Raw genomic sequence first — 21,002 nt, 5'->3', positions numbered from 1 at the left:
TTACTGTATTCAGATGCACTCACACTCAGCAATCACTTCCCTTCCTGCCATGTACCTCTATGTGTGATTATACAATATGTGCCAGCAGAGGGCACCATATACACAGTGGTGGACTCAAGTACTGAACCCAGTACTTGAGTCAAAGTATAGATACTCCTGGTCAAATAATACTCCACTAAAAGTGAACTTTGCTCTGTCAAATTTATACTTGAGTTAAAGTACTGAAGTACTTGCCTTTAAAAATACTTGCAAAGTACATTTTAATTTAAAGATATTTGCATTGCTGTATTGAAAATGTAAATAATTGTGAAAATAGCAGATCTAAGCTCACAACGTGTCACATTGCTACGTATTTTGAGCTTGTAGATCGGCTATTTCCACTATATTTGAAAAGGCTGATGTACATTTTACTTCCTTAGAAATATAGTGGAGTCAAAAGTACAATATTTGTCTTTGAAATAAAAAACCACAACGCCACAACTATTCAAAAAGAGCTGATCTACAAGCTCACAGACTGTGGGTCTCGCCTGCGTTGCCCAAAATACGGTCGCCACCATCAATGTGATTAAAATGTGTCGGCAGACGCACCGATTACTTTCTAAGTTGACATTAATCATGGATTAAAGTTCTCAGTCGTCACGACTGATTTCAGTCATTTGGATTCCATAGAAGTTGGCATGTCTTCTATGGAAGCATGACGTGCAGCCAAAGTATCTACAAGCTGACGATGCATCACAGACGCATTGAGAGCTAGTAGATAGGCTACTTTCGGATATTATTATAAGATTATAGCATTTGAAGTGGTCAAGCTAGCAATATGTGCAGATTCTGCAGAAGCATCTTCCATAAAATCCTAATGGTATTGGATATTTCATGAAAGAAAAATGTTAAAGCCTCAATCTGTGATTTATTCACCTGGTTGGCAGTATGTAGAACAGCAGGAACAATATTACTAAAACATCATGATGTTTTAATTTAGGAAACAACACTAGTGTGGGGCGCTCCTTTCACACTGTCTCCCAAATCTCACATTAGGACACACTTTTTCAGTCGTGAGATTTTATTTTGCTTTAATCCATTTGGTCATGTTGGGTCCGCCCCCCCCCACTGCCCCCCCCCCCCCTTCTCCCCAGTGACCCCCTGCGAGCTGAACTGCAGACCGGTGAATGAGCACTTTTCGGAGAAGATGCTGGACGCTGTGACGGACGGAACGCCATGCTTCATGAACAACAACTCCAGGAACATCTGTGTCAATGGAGTGTGCAAGGTAGTGTGGCTGGGTAAGGCTGCAACTGGGGGTGGCTGGCTGGGGAGGATTGCACTGCAGTGATGGACAGTAACTAAGTACATTTACTTGAGTACTGTACTTAAATTAAATATGTGGTGTTTCAGGTTTTTTTTCCTTATTTTTTGCAAGCTAATGACTTTCACTCAGCTACATTTTGAATAAAAATTGTGTACTTTTGACTGCACTACATTTCTAGGAAGGGACTCTTGGGACCGAAACTACTTATGAATTAGCCACTTAAGCTCTATTTCAAATATAGTGAAAAAAGCCAAACTCTCAACGCGTCGCTGTGTGAAGCGTTGTGAGCTTGTAGATCTGCTATTTTCACTATAACAAAAAACTATCTGTCATATGACAAACCATCATATGACAAAGTATAAATCAGGCGTTAGTGAAATCAGCATGTTTGAATGACATTGATAGGGCAAGAGAAAGCTCCCCTCATATTGTGTCTTATTATATTTTGTGTGTATATTTTGTTTATGTTTTTCTGTGTGTGTGTGTGTGTGTGTGTGCCCATGTGTGTCGACTCCAGGAGGTAGGCTGTGACTATGGGATAGACTCAAACGCAGTGGAGGATCGCTGTGGAGTGTGTTTAGGAGATGGCACGAGCTGCGAGATGGTCTACAAGACATTCGACGGAGGAGAAGGTTTCGGTGAGCTGGGCAAAAAACTAATAATTAGCCATTATCCATTTAACCATGTAATCAATTTAAAGTGTTCATTTAGCTCAGAAAATCGTGAAAATGCACCCTAGTTCTCAGTTTCAGTCAGGTCACGCTGTACAAAAAAAAAAGCAGTAGATAAACGAGGTCTGACAATCCAAATCAGTATGCCCATCAGCATGAGAAGCAGCTCACAACAACCCAAACATATAAAGCTGCATACAGTACATGTCTATGGGTTGTAATGCTGTTGTGGTTTTTATTTCAGACTCCAGTGTGAATGTGTATGTAAATGGAAATATAACAACAAACAAAAGTGTGGTTGCGCTACTGAAACGGTGAAGGAAAGAGGGATAATAGCAAGGTTTATTAACTGCTGCAGAGAACGAAGTGTGTGTGTGTGTGTGTGTGTGTGTGTGTGTGTGTGTGTGTGTGTGTGTGTGTGTGTGTGTGTGTGTGTGTGTGTGTGTGTGTGTGTGTGCGCGCTCTGCCCGCAGTCAGTTATGGAGCCGCTACATAACAAATAGACTCACCTGCTAGAATAACCAATGTGTGACATTGTGACATGAGATTAATGAGATTAATTGCAATTCACTGTCTGTCTGTCTGTCTGTCTCTCTCTTTCTCTCTCTCTCTCTCTCTCTCTCTCCTTGCTCTCTCTTTCTTTAATTCTCTTTTCCTCTCTCTCTTGCTCTCTCATTCTCTCTCTCACCCCGTGGTGCTATGTGATTTGAGCCACAGCCTAGGTAAATTGCACAGCCATTTCTGTCAATAACAGTCTTTTCTTTTTGCTTCTCTGGCTTGGGTCAGGCTCGGTCTTCAAATTGCTCGGGTCAGTTCGGGTCGGCTTTGAATTTTCGCTCTGTTGTTAACTCCACCATGAGGGGAATCCATTCGACTTCCGCTCGGTTCATAAATGACCATAAATTACGATCTGCTGAAAGCCACGAAGAACAGAATGCAGCATGGGATCACCAATATGTAAAACCAGCCAACTAGACCAGTGGTTCTCAAAATTGGGGTCTGGGGACCCCCAGGGGTCCTTGAGTGGATTCCTGGGGGGTCCCCCGCTAAATGATTTATAGTTGGGAACCAAATGGACCATTACAGGTCTGTAACTCAGTATACAGATGGTTTGTACACTCTCATACAGTAGTTATGGAGGTCCGTGGTCTAATGCGTATTGGGGTTCTGTGAAATTAAAAAGTTTGACTGAACTAGAAGACCTTCTGGAGCAAACAGCTCCATAGTAAGACATTTCTGACAAATAGCTCGGACCTCCCTGGAGGCTGTGAATGGGGAGGGGGGGGGGGGGCGGGGAGGCGTTCGTTCCTTTTAAAAGTGAATTCAGACAGAGCCTGAAACATCAGCATTACACCATTTGTGTTGTTTTCTTGTTGTCATGGCAAGCTCTGTCTCTGCACGCCTTTGCAGCTGGTTGTCGTCTTATGCTTGGCTGCGTGTTTGTGCGCGTGCGTGTGTGTGTGTGTGTGTGTGCGCCAGTGCCAGTGCGGGGAAGATACCGTCAATGTCGGGTGGAAACCTTGTATGTCCAAAACTGTTACTTTAGTAACAGTTTACATTACATTAGACCCACTGTTCCAGTGGATCTAATGTAGTTATTTTAGTCACAAGCTATTTTCATTGGTTCAATATTTATAAAATCCACTGGTACACTTTAACAAAAAAAGAAAGAAGAAGCTTGTACTGTAGTTATTTTTCTACTTTTGTGTAACACTAGTATGACAACCGTATTCATTTATGAAAAAACATAAAACATTTAAATGTGGAGATACAGGGTTTCTGCCCGACAGCGACCGATATGCTTAACCCATTCAATCCGGGAACGCATATATGTGTCATTTTAGATTTTTTTTAGCCGTAACCATTATTTTATACTTGCTCATGGTGCGGCTGCACAGAGTGCCGCGCTACGAGCTTGTATAGAATATATGTATTCAAAGATTTGCACAAATTTTTTCAAAAATAGCAGAGCTACAAGCTCGTAGCGCGGCACTCGCTACGAGCTTGTAGCTCTGCTATTTTTGAATAGCCTAAAGAAATCTTAAAATGACGCACAGATGCACAGTTCCCGGTCTTAATGGGTTAACGTGGAGGTTGGCTCAGCTGCACTGGGTGATGTGTGATTGCCGTGTCTCGTACTTGGAAAAACAAGGTCTCAGGATCAACACACTGTAAAAACACACACACTGTAAAAACACACACACATTAACTCTCGCACAAAGCATTTTATTCTTCCACTGTTTGCTTGTTTATTGTTTATGTGTGTATGAGGTGTGCGTCTAGTGTGTTTGTTTATGTGGGCGTATATGCATAATGATGTATATGTCGTTGCTGTCAGGCAGAAACCTTGTATCTCCATATTTCAACCCCCCCCCCCCTATTTTTGCTAATTAACCTTTTTCTTCTTTTTTTTAAAGTGAAAGTGTGTCTGTGGGTTTTATGAATATTGAACCAATGAAAAGGTTCTTTTTTACATTTTCTGAAAGGTAATAGTTTTGGACATACATACTGTATCTCGTCGCTGGTGTGTGTGTGTGTGTGTGTGTGTGTGTGTGTGTGTGTGTGTGTGTGTGTGTGTGTGTGTGTGTGTGTGTGTGTGTGTGTGTGTGTGTGTGTGTGTGTGTGTGTGTGTGTGTGTGTGTGTGTGTGTGTGTGCGTGCGTGCGTGCGTGCGTGCCCCCCTCACAGCATCCTTTCCAGATAACCAGCCCAGATGTGTTAAGACTTCAAAAGACTTTAGACCTAGGGCAAAAGGCGCCCCCCTCCTGCACACAAACACAGAGACACACACACACACACACACACACACACACACACACACACACACCTTCCCACAAACATCATTAAACACCAGAGACCAAGTCATGACTGCTTTCTACCTCCCCCACCCATACACACATACTATAAAACGCAGAGACAGGGCAGCGCCCCCCACGCCGAGTACACACAAAAGCACACACACACACACACACACACACACACACACACACACACACACACACACACACACACACACACACACACACACACACACACACACAGAGACGCACATACACACACACACACACACACAGACAGACACACACACACACACACACACACACACACACACACACACACACACACACACACACTAAGCCCCCGCTCCCCCACCCCGCAGACCTGGCCCACCCTCTATTAAAGATCAGAGAGAATCAGTCTGGGAGTCTGCTAGCTGTTGTGAGTGAGGCAGCAGTCATGGTTCGGTCCTGCATCGCCATGTTCTGACCTACCGTAAGGGCTGGGCCGTGTGACTTCAAATCAATATCACCATTGTTTCAAACTTGTGCCTCGTTTACGATGAATTAAATATCATTTGATCTACTTTACACTGCCCTCCTGGTTCTCTGTCTGCACAGGTCGCTACTGTACATTTTATGTGTGCAACAGTTGACCAAACAAATCGATTTAATGGATTTTAATTGTGAAATAAATAGTGAAAATATCAGATCTACAAGTGTGTAAAAAAATTATTGTAAAAAAAAAAAAGTTTTTAGTGTTGATTCATTGATATATAAGAAGAAAAAGAAAAAAAAGAAAAAAAACGTGCTTGTCGATGATTCGATTAACCTACATGAGCAAGATTAAGTCAGTTAGAGGTTCTTAATGTCACTTTCGATAGCATTTTTGGTCAATTGCCCAGCCCTACTTTGACCCCCCTTCTCTCTCTCTCTATCTCTCTCTCTTTCTCTCTCTCTGTTTCTCTCTCTCTCACTCTCTCCCTCAGGGTACGTGGACGTGGGCGTGATACCCGAAGGGGCGCGGGACATCCTGGTGCGAGAGGTGGAAGAGGCAGGCAACTTCCTGGCTCTCAGGAGCGTGAGGTCGGAGGACTACTTCCTCAACGGCAACTACATCATCCAGTGGAACGGCGAGTACGAGGCCGGCGAGACCACGTTCTACTACGAACGCAGCGGGAACATGGAGAACCTCACCGCGCCCGGTCCCACCAGGGAACCTGTGATGATCCAGGTACTGTGTACGACCGACGCCAGATCGTTGGGTCCGATGCCCGTTTTGGAGAGTCCTAGACCAGTGCTTCTCAAACTTTTAAATATAAGGCCCCCATAGCTCGGAGAGTGTACGAATAATAATAATAAGCTTTACAATGGCAAGATATAAACAGTGGTGTAAAGTTACTATGTACATTTACTCAAATACTGTGCTTAAGTACAATTTTGAGGTACTTTTACTTTACTGGAGTATTTCCAATTTTCTATACTTTTACTTCTACTCCATTACATCTCAGAGGCAAATATTGTACTCCACTACAATTATTTGGAAACTTTAGTTACTAGTTATTTTGCAGATATACATTATTACATTATAAAACTTACCTTAACCACTTTAGCCCTATTTTATACGTAGACTATTTGAAAATAACCGATTTACAAGAGAGCTTGTAGATCTGCTATTTTCAAACATTTTAGTACTTTTACTTTTGGTACTTTAAGTACATTTGGATACCAATACTTTTGTACTTTTACTCAAGTAAATGTAGAATTCAGGACTTGTACCAGAGTACTTCTACATTGCAGTATTGATACTTTTACTTAAGTAAAACATTTTGAGTACTTTTTCCACCACTGCAAATAATAATAATAATAATCTTTATTTATGAAGCGCTTTTTGAAAACAGCGTTACAAAGTGCTTTACAATGGCAAGATATAAACCATCCAGGTATAAACAACAACAGTCAATTAAAATTCACAGGTAAAATAAAACCAAAACATATACATAAACGTACATACGCGTATACATAGTATATTGAAAGTAACACAATTGAGTCAACCAAATGTGCAAGGCAAGGGTACTAAAATCCAAAAGGCCTCGGTATACAAATACGTTTTCAGGAGCGATTTAAAAGTTGACACTGACTGTAAGCTAGCCTTAAATCCTCAGGCAGGGCATTCCAGAGCCTGGGTGCCCGATCACCCTTGGTGATGAGGCGAGTCTTGGGAACTACCAAGATAAGGGAGCCAGGCCTTGCAAGGCTTTAAAAGTCATCAGTAAAATCCATTTGTACACTCTCAAAGTTACAAACCTGTAAGAGCCCCACCAAGGACCCTTGGAGGTCTCCGGACCCTACTTTGAGAACCACTTTCCTAGACCTAGACCACCGATTACCCATGTTTTGAACAATATTTTTTGCAAAGTGCAAAATCAATTCTATTGAATTTGAAAAAATGATTCTATTTGAGGACTTTTAACTTATAAGCAAACAAATGAATTAAATAAAACTAACCTTAACCCTAACCTCACAGAAACTATACTTAAACTTAACCTCAAAACCACGTCCACCTGGGCGAAACACCGGGAAAACAGAGAGACAGAAATGACTAACACAGTATGATGTAAGAAATATGTTGTTGTTATCGTTGTTGTCCAGTTGCTGTATCAGGAGACAAACCCGGGCATAACGTTTGAGTACAGTGTCAAGAAGAGACGAAAGACAGGAAACGAGGTCATTGATCCTGTCTACAGGTGGAAATATGGGGCGTGGACAGGCTGCAGCACCACCTGTGGGTTAGGTAGGTTGGTCAAAATTAACCAAATGAACCCTAGCGTCCCTATTCTGGGCATGTCATGATAGGCGAACATTCGGTGTAACATTCATTGCAAATAGCAGATCTACAAGCCCACAGGGCGATGCGTTGTGAGCTTGTAGATGTAGATAGTTATTTTCAGAGAAATTTTGGCCCCAACCAGGGGCCCATGGACATAGTTAAATGCTATTTTTGTTCTGTTCTTTGCTATAGGTCAGCAGCACCAGCCCGTACGCTGCTTTGAGATGGATGTAGGGGTTGTGGACGAGTCTCTATGTGATCCAGACATCCGGCCAGAAGACAGACACAGGAAGTGCAAGAACATGGAATGTCCGGCAAGGTCTGTACTATCAGTCGCTATTGATGTATTTGATAATTTGATCAATGCGCCTACTATGCCACTGCAATGGCAATACACACAGGAAAAAATATACATACCACAGATATGAAATAATAATAGTTTGTTGTGTTGTCTGTCTATATCTGTGGTTCTCAATGGGTGTGCCACTGGTGTGGCGTGAGACAAGTCCAGGTGTGCTTTGGGTTTTTGTGGGAAACACATTGTTATTAGCAGTATACTATACAAAATGTTATGATTATTATTAAAATATTTTACTATATTGATTGATTGATTGATTGAATATTTTATTAGGCAAATGTGTGAATGTATAACAGCACAGTTACATTTAAAATACTTTGTCTAAAAGGTCCATTCATAAAAGTCCTTGCGGTCTTGTTTCCAATGAGGTCCTTGGTATTCAGTACCACGCGTAACCACGCGAAAGTGCTTGACCTTTTTATTTGGCATTAGTAAATAAGAATAAACATTTATCCAGTGATAAGTGGCAGTCTGTTTGCATTATGTATCTAGCTATCTAGCCCCCAAACTAAATGTTGAAACGGGTGATAACCTATTCTGTCAAGCATGGCTTGGCAAGTTGGACGGCGCGCATGTCGACACGTGAGGTCATTGGCTGCACAGTGAGGGCACTTGCTCGACTAGAGGCTCACTCAGACAGGCCTCACGAGCCTCAATGCCCCTCAATGGTGCGCCTGCGTTTGCATCAGTGGTGGAAAGTAACTAAGTACATGTACTTAAGTACTGTACTTGAGAGTATTTCTCAGAGGCAGATATTGTACCTTTACTCCACTACAATTATTTGAAAACGTATTTACTAGTTACTTTGCTGAAATAAATGACTATATTATAAAACATACATTAACTGCTTTAGCCCTATTTTATGCTATTTGAAAATAGCCGATCTACAAGCTCACAACGCATCACATCGCAACGCATTGTGAGCTTGTAGATCAGCTATTTTCAAACATTAGTACTTTTACTTTTGGTCCTTTTTAAGTATATTTTGATGCCAATACTTTTGTACTTTTACTCAAGTAACATTTTGAACACAGGCCTTTTACTTGCAAGTATTTTTATATTGTGGTATTGCTACTTTTACTTAAGTAAAATATCTGAGTACTTCTTCCACCACTGGTTTGCATTATGGTTGGCTTTAGCAGCGACATTCACCCTCACTTCATCTTCCCGTCCGACTCTCTATTCCTTCCCCCCCTCAGATGGTGGGTGGGGGGCTGGCAGCAGTGCACGGCCACCTGTGGGTCAGACGGGGTGCGTAAGCGGACGGTACTGTGTGTCCGCACCGTTGCCGGGGAGGAGAGAGTGCTGCACCCCATGGACTGCAAACATCTCCTCAAACCCAAACCCGTGGTTCCCTGCAATAGAGATGTGCCCTGTGGACAGGACTGGGCTGTTGGAAACTGGGAGGAGGCAAGTGTTCCTCTGTTTCCTCTCATCCTCTATGATTATTCAATTTTCTTTATTGCCTCCTTGTTTTTATTTCTGACTTATGTCAGAGAAGAACCTCAAAGTGTCACTTACATTGTCCATTGTTTTTGTCCTATATTTATCCTTCAGGGTTCAAGGCGGTGTTGATTTTGACAGCAAATTTTGATTTAGTTTTAGTCATAGTCTTTTGAATACAATTCCATTTAGTTTTAGTCATATTTTAGTCATCTGAGATGTTTTAGTTTTAGTCTAGTTTAGTCGACTAAATATCATAAGATTATAGTCGACTAAATCTGCAGTTGATTTAGTCGACTAAAATGTATTTTGGCGGTGCCTTGATGGCATCCTAATGGCTGATTTTACACCTGGTTGCATGCTGAAAATAGCCGATCTACAAGCTCACAACGCGTCGCAGCGCGACGCGTTGTGAGCTTGTAGATCTGCTATGAGCTTGTAGAGCTTGTAGATCTGCTATTTTTAGAGCGCAACACCCGAGAGCAAACAAACATAAAATGACGTGTCTTAGTTCTACTGGATCTCTTCTCCACTAGTCCCTCACTAACATTTTAGTCTAGTTTTTATTTGTTGATAATTGTCAATATATTAGTCTTAGTTTTAGTCATCGTTGCTTAGTTTTTGTTTCGTTTTATTTAGTTTTCGTCAGTGAAAAAATACATTTTTCGTCATAGTTTTTGTAAACGAAATCAACACTGAGTTCAAGGTTATTCATTTGTCACATTCGCATACAATACAGCAGGTAGCCACATTGCAGGCTGTGAAATTCTTGTACTCTGAGCTTATAGTACGTGTTCTTCCCAGGATGGCTGGCGAAGACTTCAGCTGAGATGGCCTATGATTGGCTGAGACAGGGGGAACGGAGCACATGTTTTGCTTCACGAGATAAACTATTCTGTCCATCACGAGGCCATCTGCTGTTTGGCGCTGGCACTCACTCACAAGCCTCAGGGCCTCGTTTTCGGCGCACCTGCCTTGTTGTCATTCAAGTGATTTAAAAAGGCGCGCATTTGTTGTAAAACTTTGCACATACGCAGGATGTAGATACAATCCATAGTCAAATGAAACAAAACAAGTCCGAACCAGCCAAGAACCACATATTTTGGTGCAATCTGCAATGGTGCAATTAGTGTGGACTAATTTCCCAATACAGAGTCAAATTCTATTACTTAAAATACTTAAAAATCTTATTCTAACCATTTCAACCTGGCATCCCCATTTCGGGATGCGACGTGTTGTAGCTTGTATGTATGCAGGACGTTGAGCTAACAAAAAAAAGTGCTCCTCTTCCCCAGCCATCCTTGCAAAAACAATATAGCTTACTGCAGTACCTCAACAGTGTGGAAAAGATACATAAAATAGATAGATAAAATCCAAAATAAAATAAAATAAGAAAAAGTTAAACAAGTCAGGATAAAAAAGTAAGTAAATAAATTAAAATAAGTACATTTATACTAGTGTATAGCAGCTAGCTTATACACTAGTATAAATGTACCATAGCTATACTTTAGCTGATCCAGTTCTAATGCATTCCCATATTTAAGAGGTTACATGTGGACTGTGTTCTTTCATCCCTGTAGTGTCCAGTGACATGTGGAGGCAGTGTCCGCTCACGGACCATCAGTTGCACCCTGGCACCAAAAAGGACCTGCGACCTCTCAACCAAGCCACGGTCCAGGTCTTTATGCGCCCTGCAGAGCTGCCCGAACTCGAAACTCCGCAGGCGACCTGGGTCTCCCCCTAAATACCGACGCATCTACCCACCGAAGGTCCACTCCACCAGGCATCCCGTCACGCAAACCCGGCACCCGGAGACGACAACCACGACAATAACCGAGAGGCCGACGAGGAGGGAAACCACAACAGCTTTCGTCCCCACCGCCACAACCCCCGAAATCATAGACACGGATGATTATGAGTTCGATCTCATCGTGAGGAGAAACGGCAGCGGGGGAGGCGAGGACGAAGGTTTTCTCCCGACTAAAACCAGTCCTGGCGAGAGGGATGACCACAAGATAAATCCAGGACAGAAAGAGATGGAAAAAGAGGAGGGGGAAGAGACCGGGAGCACACCAGACGTGCAGATGTATACCCCCGGTTATGACTATGTTGTGGAGGACAGGCCAACAGAGGAGGAGGCCATTATTGACCTGGATGTCAGCACCACAGCAACATCACTCAGGACTCCCGTTAAACCCCTCACCACAGTAACGACACATACTGTCGCCACATCCAAGCGGAAACACCCGCGCACCACTGGAGTTCCCACCACAACCACCCAACCGACATTACATACCAGTACTGCTACATGGGCCGAGAACACTCGCCGCTCTCCCCTCCCCACCCCTTACGTCCATCCATACCTCCGCTGGATTCATAGGCGACTCCGCGGCACTCCTGTGCCCAAGGAGCCGTCGGTTACAGCGAAAGCTCCATACAAAGCAACACAAGCTCCAAACCTCGCCACGAAAAGAGCAGTCACCGCCACAGTGACGCCCCAATCCACTGTGAAGATTATTACACTTAAGAAGCCCGCTGAGCTTCCCAACAGAGGTGGCTCGGTCCCTCGCTCTAAAAATCCCACCCCCCGCTCCAAAGGCTCCTCCCATCGCCCCAAGAGCTTGAACCGGAGGCAAGAGCAAGAAAGTCCCGCGGTCACCTCCACCAGTGGCTATGGCAACCTGATGGCCAGAGAGACAGTCAGCATGGGGGTCTTCTGGGTTGCGGCGAACTGGAGTGAGGTGAGGTCCATCATGCTGAGTCATCTTAGAGGACTTAAATCAATCAATCAATCAAAGTTTATTTATATTGCACGTTTCATACATCAAGTGCAGTTCAATGTGCTTCACAGAATAGGTTAAAAAATAAAGATAAAAAAACCTGGAGGATAACAACAAAAAAATAAAAGACATTTAGAAATAATACAAATAGGAAAAACTAAAACTATAAAATTCAATATAGAAAGCTAGAGTAATGCAGAAACCTAAAAAGCAATATTAAAAAGGTGTGTCTTAAGATTTTACAGGGGAAGTTCACCCAAAATATATTATAACAAAAACAAATCGCTTACTCAGAGGGCTATCTATTGATTCCGGGTCAGTTAGATATCTCACGATTTAGATTGAGAACATCTTCAGCCTCAGAACATTTTATTTATAAAATGTGCAAAGTAAATACATCTTGGCGTACAGGCTCTGCTATACATTACATTCCTGCTCAGCACATTAGAAGACAACCATTTAAGACCAAGGAGATATATACATCTATAACAAACCCCCACAGGGGGAAAACGCAACCTTTAGGGAAAGCAGAGCCTACTGATGGTGCTGGGGTGTGGATGGGAGCAAACAAAGTGCATACAACATGGCACTGACAGCAAGAGGAATGAATGAGGTGAGCTTAAATAGCCAATTTGGTCAGCTGCTTGATACGTCACATACAGTACATCGCTCACATAGACATAGTGCTGCACATGCGTGTAAACCTCTCGAGTGCCTCTGCCTGAACTAAACCTCTCTGCCTGAACTAAACCTCTCTGCCCGAACTAAACCTCTCTGCCCGAACTAGCTCGCAGGCTACGTACGCATCATTTCGTTTTGGTGTGATTTGTTGAGATTCCTGCCTCAATGGCATTTGTACCGCTCAAAACACCTGTATGTACAGTATTGTAGTGAAAAAATGTCTTTATTTATGTCTCATTATTTATGTCTGGATATGTTGGCGTTGAACTTTTCAAATGTAATTATTTGGGCAAATTGAGGGCCACAAATAACCACGGCAGAAATAGTTTTGCTCTGTACTTGGTCCTCTTTTTTTCTCCCTCTCCCTCCTTTGCCCCGAAAATAGCAGACCTACAAGTTCAGAACACGACGCGTTGTGACACGTTGTGAGATCTGCCATTTTTGGCGAATGTTCCCCTCAGAATAGGGATGCTAGGGAGTGGTTAAAGGAAAAATATGTTTTTTTTCTCACAATAATGGATGAACACATTTAACAATTTCTACCAGTATCATTTTTCGAACATTGTAGAATTTCTACTTTAGAATCATTTACGATTCCTACTGTGTCTCATCTGATCTCATCTGACACTATTCTGTACAGCAGTTCATTTCATGTGTCACTGACACACAGATAGAATCCAGTGGTGGAAAGTAACTAAGTACATTTACTTAAGTACTGTACTTAAGTCATATTTTGATGTATTTGTACTTTACTTGAGTATTTCTAATTTCCAGTACTTTTACTTCTACTCCACTACATCTCAGAGGCAAATATTGTACTTCTACTCCACTACAATTATTTGAAAACTTTAGTTACCAGTTACTTTTCAGATATAAATGATGACATTATGAAACATACATGAACCACTTTAGCCCTATTCTATACATAGGCTATTTGAAAATAGCCGATCTACAAGCTCACAACGCGTCGCATCGCGACGCGTTGTGAGCTTGTAGATCTGCTAATTTCAAATATTTTAGTACTTTTACTTTTGGTACTTTAAGTACATTTTGATGCCAATACTTTTGTACTTTTACTCAAGTACATTTTGAAGTCTGGACTTTTAGTTGTAACAGAGTATTTCTTCTTTCGTACTTTTCCCACCACTGATAGAATCCAAGTAATGATCAAAGCATCTGTCCCTCCTGCTGCCCCCCTAGTGTTCTACATCGTGTGGGATAGGTGCGGTGTGGAGGACAGTGCAGTGCAGCTCCCATCGTGTTGAGGACTGTGCCAATCTGCAGAGGCCAGAACCCGCCCGGACCTGTCACCTACGGCCCTGCGTCTCCTGGCTCAGTAGCAACTGGAGCACGGTCAGTAATCTTAGGTCACCTACAGTACAGACAAGTGGATTTGAGGATTAAGGTGGTTACACACCGGCGAATTTGCGAATATACGCAAAATTCAGACTCGTTCCGAATAATTAAAAGACGCTTTTTTCGCTCCGCGAAACTGGTGTGGAAGCTTGCATTGACTTTATAAGGTTTTTTTAAAAAACGTATTATTCGCATGAAAAAAATCGCCCCGGTGTGTAAGGACCTTAAACTTCACCTTTGATTTGTTTTTGTTTTTTTGTTTTTTCAGTTAAAGGGATAGTTCACCCAAAAAATGACATATTTTCAATCAATTACACGCCACCCCATGAAGCCTTGAATTCATGGAGATCTTTTTGTTTTTGGCGCATTCCTAAGCCAATAATTTGATGACGGGCGGAAACACTTTGAGTCTCCTACTGGAGCCGCCGCCGGTAACCAAATTATCATCAGTGTTTGTTGGATTCATGTTAATTTTGCTGAAAATCGCCAATCTACAAGCTCACAATGCCTCGCAGTGCGGGCCTTTGTGAGCTTGTAGATCTGCTATTTATGGCTAATGTTCCCTTCAGAAAAGGGATGCTAGGGACACACAAAAACTAAAAAATATCCATGAATTCAAGTCTTTTTTGGGTGAACTATCCCTTTAACTCGGTATATCCATGGCCCCCAAATCTCTTCATGGGAAATACCCGGTCTACATTAAAAATGGAATGTTCACCTACAGTATTATGAATGGGGACGCTAGGGTTCAAGTGGTTAACCTGAATTCTATCTCTCGATCTCCGCTTAGCCTATAATAAAATGATGCATTCCTCGTGGAGATTTTCCATGCACCACCTTTTGAGAGAGAGAGCTCTCAACACGTGGAACAATTTCAGAAGCATTACACAGTGTGTCAGATTTTGACATCGCAATAGAACAATATGATCAGTTGGAACAAGGATTCAGGGATGGGCTTCACCCTCACACTGCTCGTGTTTGGACAGCTGTGCAGTACGACCGCTGTCTTCCACTGCGGCCGTGTCTTGCTCAAGGGCAGTGGTGGAAAGTAACCAAGTACATTTACTTAAGTACTGTACTTAAGTACAATTTTTAGGTATTTGTACTTTACTTGAGTATTTCCAATTTCCAATACTTTTACTTCTACTCCAAACAGTACATCTCAGAGGCAAATATTGTACTTTTACTCCACTACAATTATCTAGATCTAGATCTACAAGCGTGAGCTTGTAGATCTGCTATTTTCAAACATTTTAGTACTTTTACTTTTGGTACTTTAAGTACATTTTGATGCCAATACTTTTGTACTTTTACTGAAGAACATTTTTAATTCTGGACTTTTACTTGTAACAGAGTACTTCTACATTGCAGTATTGGTACTTTTGCTTAAGTAAAGAATTTAAGTACTTTTTCCACCACTGCTCAAGGGCACCCACGCAATGGTGGTTGAGGAAAAAATTCTCATTTCCCCATTGGGATCTTTCCAGCCAGTCCAGGGATTTGAGTTGGCAGCCTACCGGTAGCAAAACCAGCTTGTCCATAATCCCCAGGCTCGGGCTTCATCTCCTATTCTGTGTTCTGCAGTGTTCAGAGGATTGTGCCGTGGTGGGCCGGAGGCAGCGTGACGTTCAGTGTGTCGACTCCCAGAGTAACCGTCCCCTCAGACCCTTCCACTGCCAGGCCCTGTCCTCCAGACCGTCCAGCACCATGTCCTGTGCCTCCAAGACCTGTATGCCCTGGAACACGTCGCCCTGGGGACAGGTGGGGTGCACTTTAACTCACTTCAATGTCTGCTGAGTATGGGCTGGGCAATTACCCCATTTAGAACTAATAAGCGCCTTAATATTGCTCATCTACTGTAGGTTAATCGAATAATAGAGAGGCTTTTTTTTTTCGTTTTCTCGAATCGACACGAAAACATTCTAGTATTTTTTTTTTATAATCGACTAAATTGAATTGATTAGTCTGATTAACCACTTAACCCATGTATTATACTTCTTTGTACAATGGTGGTGTACAAAAATAGTGAATATAGCATATCTACAAGCTCACAACGCATTGCAATGTGGCACGTTGTGAGCTTGATCTGCTATTGTCACCATTTTAAAAATAAATCCTTCACTAACCATAATCAAGGCAAAATGTTCGTGTACAAACATGTACAAATAATCGTGATGTTGATTTGAAGTCATGTCGCCCAGCCCTACTGCAGAGATTCTGCACTATTGGTGCCACAATGTGTCTTTCCTACAACTCTACTTACCTACAGAGATATAGGACAAATGTTTTGATTTGAAGAAGCTGAAAAGGCGCGTCTTCACACATACATTGTTCCTCTCATTTCATGATATACTCAGTTACGTGTTCCACATTGTTGCTCTCCAGTGCAATGGTTCTCAAACTTTTACATTTCAAGGTCTCCCCTTGACTCTGACAGCATACAAATGGAACCAAATGGACCCGTTAGGGTCCATTTGGTTCCATTTGTATGCTGTCAGAGTTACAGACTTGCAAGGGTCAATGTAGACCCCCTTAAAGGAACCCAAGGAGTCCCTGGAATCCACGTTGAGAACCACTGCTCTAGTGAGTTAACGGAATCACATGATGAACCCTGTCGACTTCTTCTTCAGTGCTCAGGCAGCTGTGGCGAAGGACTCAGAGAGCGCCTGGTGTTCTGCCCGGAGCCCCAGCGCTGTAGCGCCCCACTGAGGCCAAACAGCGTCGAGTCCTGCAGGCTAAAGCCCTGCTCTCACTGGGACCCCCAGGACTGGGAGGAGGTGAGGTGGCGGGGGGGGGGGGGGCACACATGATGCGGGGACACTGGATGTTTTTAACCCATTAAGACCCATTGAGGCCGATTCTGCAAACGCCTTCTAAATCAGTGGTTCTCGCGCTTTCAAGAGTTTTCAAAAATCTTCGAAAATAGCAGATGTACAAGCTCGCAGCGAGGCACGAGCTTGTATATCTGCTATTTTTGAATAGCCAACGCAAAAACCTAAAATGACACAGATGCTTTCCCGGTTTTAACGGGTTAAAACGTGAAATGTTTTGTGTGAACAATATGTACTGTAGGCACGCTAATGGTTACAATAGTCATGAAAGCAGATCTACAAGCTCACAACCTGCCGCATCGCATCACGATGTGTTGTGAGCTTGTAGATCTTCTATTTTCACTAGATTTTAAATTAGGCATACGCTTCCTTTTTCCCCCCTTCCTAGAAATGTAGTGGAGTCCAATGTACAATATTTGTCTTTGGTGTAGTGAAGTGGAGTGAAAGTCATAAGTATCCAAAAAAAATACAAACACTCAAGTAAAGTGCTGATACTCAAAAGTAAAGTAAATGTACTTTGTAACTGTCCAACCATTGATGAAAGCGGACTAAATACTAAATAGTAGTGCATGTGTGTGTGTGTGTGTGTGTGTGTGTTTACAGTGCTCTGTAAGCTGTGGCGGGGGTGTGCAGCATCGTGAAGTGAACTGTGTGAGTGAGGAGGACTCGGCTCTAATGCCAAACATCCTCTGCGAGAAGATGGACCAACCACAAACACTCAGGAAGTGCAATATGCAGGAATGTAAGACCAACACAGGTATGCCAGCAACACTGCCTGCTAGGGCGCGGCGAGATGACTCCAAACCAGTACTTTTGCTTCGATTGTGGTTATATAAAATAGCAGAACTATGTTGTGAGCTTGTAGATTGGCTATTTTCCCTTTTTTTTTGCTCCCCACCATTGCTCAAGTTAAGTGGTTAATCGGATGAATCAATTTAGTCGATTAAAAAAAATCTATTCGAATTTTCATGTTGATTTGTTGATATATTCTTTTATTACATCAAATGGATTATTCGATTAGCCTACATGAGCCAGAATAAGTGGTGATTTATTGGTTCTAAATATCGGCTTTCGACATATTTCCGGGTTAATTGCCCAGCCCTACTGCCTGTCCCTCTCTGCCGCATGCTTTCACACTACAACTTTCAGCAGACGATTGCATGCCAACAGTCAGTCCTCACTGTGTGCATTGCAAAGCACATCTGATGTACATTACAGCCTCTTCTTTGGTCTTCTGTGTCGAACAGGTCCAGCGTGCAGGAAGAACAGCATGACGTCCCGCTTCTGTGACAAGTTGAGACTCTTGGGTCGTTGCTCCCTCAGGTCGGTCCAGAGACAGTGCTGTGTCACCTGTGCGGCGTAGACGGAAATCACGCACCCCCATCATACACTAACTGCTACATCCCCCCCCACACCCCCCCAAGCAGTGGTGGAAAAAGTACTCAATTTTTTTACTCAAAGGAAAAGTATCAATACTGCAATATAGAAATACTCTGTTACAAGTAAAAGTCCAGAATTCAAAATGTACTTGAGTAAAAGTACAAAAGTGTATAAAAAATCTTTGGAAAATAGCAGATCTTCAAGCCCACAATGTGTCGCAGCTTGTAGATCGGCTATTTTCAAATGGCCGAAATGGACATAGGGCTGAAGTGGTTAATGTATGTTTCGTAATAATAATCTAAATCTACAAAGTAACTAGTAACGAAAGTTTTCAAATAATTGTTGTGGAGTAAAAGTACAATCTTTGCCTCTGAGATGTAGTGGAGTAAAAGTAAAAGTATTGGTAATTGGAAATACTGAAGTAAAGTACAAATACCTCAAAATTGTACTTAAGTACAGTACTTGAGTAAATATACTTAGTTACTTTACAAGTGGGCCCCCAAATAATCGGCAAAACAATAATATCTTTATGATAATATATCATTGACATAAAATGATTTAATGTAAGAAGAAATGTCATGGTATTTATTCTATAAAACTTTTTTTCCCCCATTGTGATACAGCTAAATAGGAACTTAAAATATACCATGTTGGGTTCCTTTGAATCAAGCCGTAACTCAATGGAGTGATTTGATCATTCAAATAAACATTCTCTCAGCCGAATGAATGGCTGCCGTGTTGAGGGGTCAGATGGGTCGCACTATATAACTGCTATGGCCCCTTTCTAAACTACTGGGGCCAGTTGCACCACCTCACACTAAGTTCAAACTTAGCCTAGTTATAGCTTAAACACATTCAATCCGGGAAAGTATCATCTGTGTCATTTTTAGATTTCTTTGGCTATTAAAAAATAGCAGATATAGAAGCTCATAGCGCGGCACCGAGTGCCATGCTACGAGCTTGTAGATCTGCTATTTTTTTTTTTATCGTGAAAATGAGTGCAAATCTTTGAATATATATTTTAAAAATGTATATATATATTTAAAGATTTGCACAAATTTTCACATTAAAAAACATAAAATAGCAGATATCTACAAGCTCATAGCGCGGCACTCTGTGCCGCGCTATGAGCTTGTATATCTGCTATTTTTTAATAGCCAAAGAAATCTAAAAATGACACAGATACTTTCCCGGCTAAAGCTATAACTAGGCTAAGTTTGAACTTAGTGTGAGGTGGTGCAACTGGCCCCAGTAGCTCTTTGGATTTAGCTGACACTATGATCAGTAATCCCACCCCCCTCCTCTCTCTCCCTCCCATAGATGCACACTGTTAACCCATTCAAACCCAGGAACGCGTCTCTGTCATTTTTAGATTTCTTTGGGTTATTCGAAAATAGCAGATATACAAGCTCATGCTATGAGCTTTTAGATCTGCAATTTTTTTGGGGGAAATCGTGGGTCTTTGAATATATATATTTTTAAAGGAAACATTTGTATCTGGGGATTCTACAAATGTCTTTTTGAAGAAGAAAAACGTATGTTGCTATAATATCGGTGGTTCTCAAAAATTACATGTATTTGGCTGTGGACCCCCATCTCAAAATATTTTGTTCCGGGGACCCCCAGATGTTGTAACAGAGTTAAAAATGTTCTCTTTAAAAAATATATATTCAAAGATTTGCACACATTTTCACGATTAAAAAACGGCACGGCACCGAGTGCTGCGCTATGAGCTTGTAGATCTGCTATTTTTGAATTGCCAAAGAAATCTTAAAATGACACACAGATGCGTTCCCGGTCTTAAAGGGCTCTAAAGCAAGGTGGTTTTTCATTTTTGGAGCATCCTTGTAGTGTTTGGCATGCATTATATCCCTGTGCCACCTCCTGCACCAGTATACTTTTGCTCAAAGTGTTATCAGCTGTGCTGTTGTTTTGCTTCAGTCTAAAAGTTGCACATCCTTCTATGGGTTATGTAAGGATTCTTTACCTAGTCATTTCTTTTGGAAAGGTTATTTTGTTTGTTTGGAATCACATCTAAAACTAAACAGTAGTGAATACATGTTCAAAGTACAGCAAAAGTGACACTTAAAGGAGTAGTTCACCCCCAAAATGACTTTTTTTCTATCAATTACTCATGGATATTTTTTTTGTTTTTGTCGCATTCCTAGGCCAATAATTTGATGACCAGCAGCGGTTCCGGTAGGAGACACAAAGAGTCTCCTTTGTGTCTCCTACCGGAACCGCTGCTGGTCATCAAATATTTTTTGAAAATCTTGCAACATTTTGCCCATAATGACATGCCCAAAAATAGGGATTGCCAGGTTGTTTTAATGGCTGACTGCTCATGCGGACGGCCATGTCAAGGTGATCAGACTGGAACATTTTAAAAGCGAGGTATCACTTTGAGAGCAAGAGACCCTTGTTTTCTGCTGTATTCCAATTTCAGATCGGGGTGGCTCTAACCACAGTTGTCTATTAGCCTTTCTGTCTGAGAGGCAGAACATTTAAGTGAAATAATTGCTCTGTTTGCTGCTTTCCTACTTTGGTGAATGTAGTTCAGAGTTCTAGACTAAATGTGAGTTTCTAGAGC

The 21,002-nt window shown here is 42.0% G+C and overlaps 1 protein-coding gene across 1 annotated transcript in view; it reads left to right on the top strand.

The window, feature by feature from the left end:
• Positions 1 to 19,304, top strand: part of LOC308088424 (A disintegrin and metalloproteinase with thrombospondin motifs 12-like) — a 39,005-nt gene extending 19,701 nt beyond the window's left edge. Inside the window, exons 13-24 of the mRNA XM_080432875.1 lie at positions 1,134 to 1,267; positions 1,824 to 1,944; positions 5,743 to 5,987; positions 7,406 to 7,547; positions 7,776 to 7,902; positions 9,141 to 9,351; positions 10,965 to 12,125; positions 14,046 to 14,198; positions 15,786 to 15,962; positions 16,832 to 16,978; positions 17,636 to 17,789; positions 18,280 to 19,304. Coding sequence (XP_080289001.1) covers positions 1,134 to 1,267; positions 1,824 to 1,944; positions 5,743 to 5,987; positions 7,406 to 7,547; positions 7,776 to 7,902; positions 9,141 to 9,351; positions 10,965 to 12,125; positions 14,046 to 14,198; positions 15,786 to 15,962; positions 16,832 to 16,978; positions 17,636 to 17,789; positions 18,280 to 18,395 — 2,888 coding nt within the window. The 3' untranslated portion in view covers positions 18,396 to 19,304. The remainder of the gene's footprint in view (positions 1 to 1,133; positions 1,268 to 1,823; positions 1,945 to 5,742; positions 5,988 to 7,405; positions 7,548 to 7,775; positions 7,903 to 9,140; positions 9,352 to 10,964; positions 12,126 to 14,045; positions 14,199 to 15,785; positions 15,963 to 16,831; positions 16,979 to 17,635; positions 17,790 to 18,279) is intronic.
• Positions 19,305 to 21,002: the final 1,698 nt, after the last annotated feature.

The sequence above is a fragment of the Gymnoscopelus braueri genome, assembly GCF_963280865.1.
Source record: "Gymnoscopelus braueri genome assembly, chromosome: 7".
NCBI lineage: Eukaryota > Metazoa > Chordata > Actinopteri > Myctophiformes > Myctophidae > Gymnoscopelus > Gymnoscopelus braueri.
The sequence above is the reverse complement of the archived record's forward strand: the minus strand, read 5'-3'. Positions and strand labels throughout refer to the sequence as shown.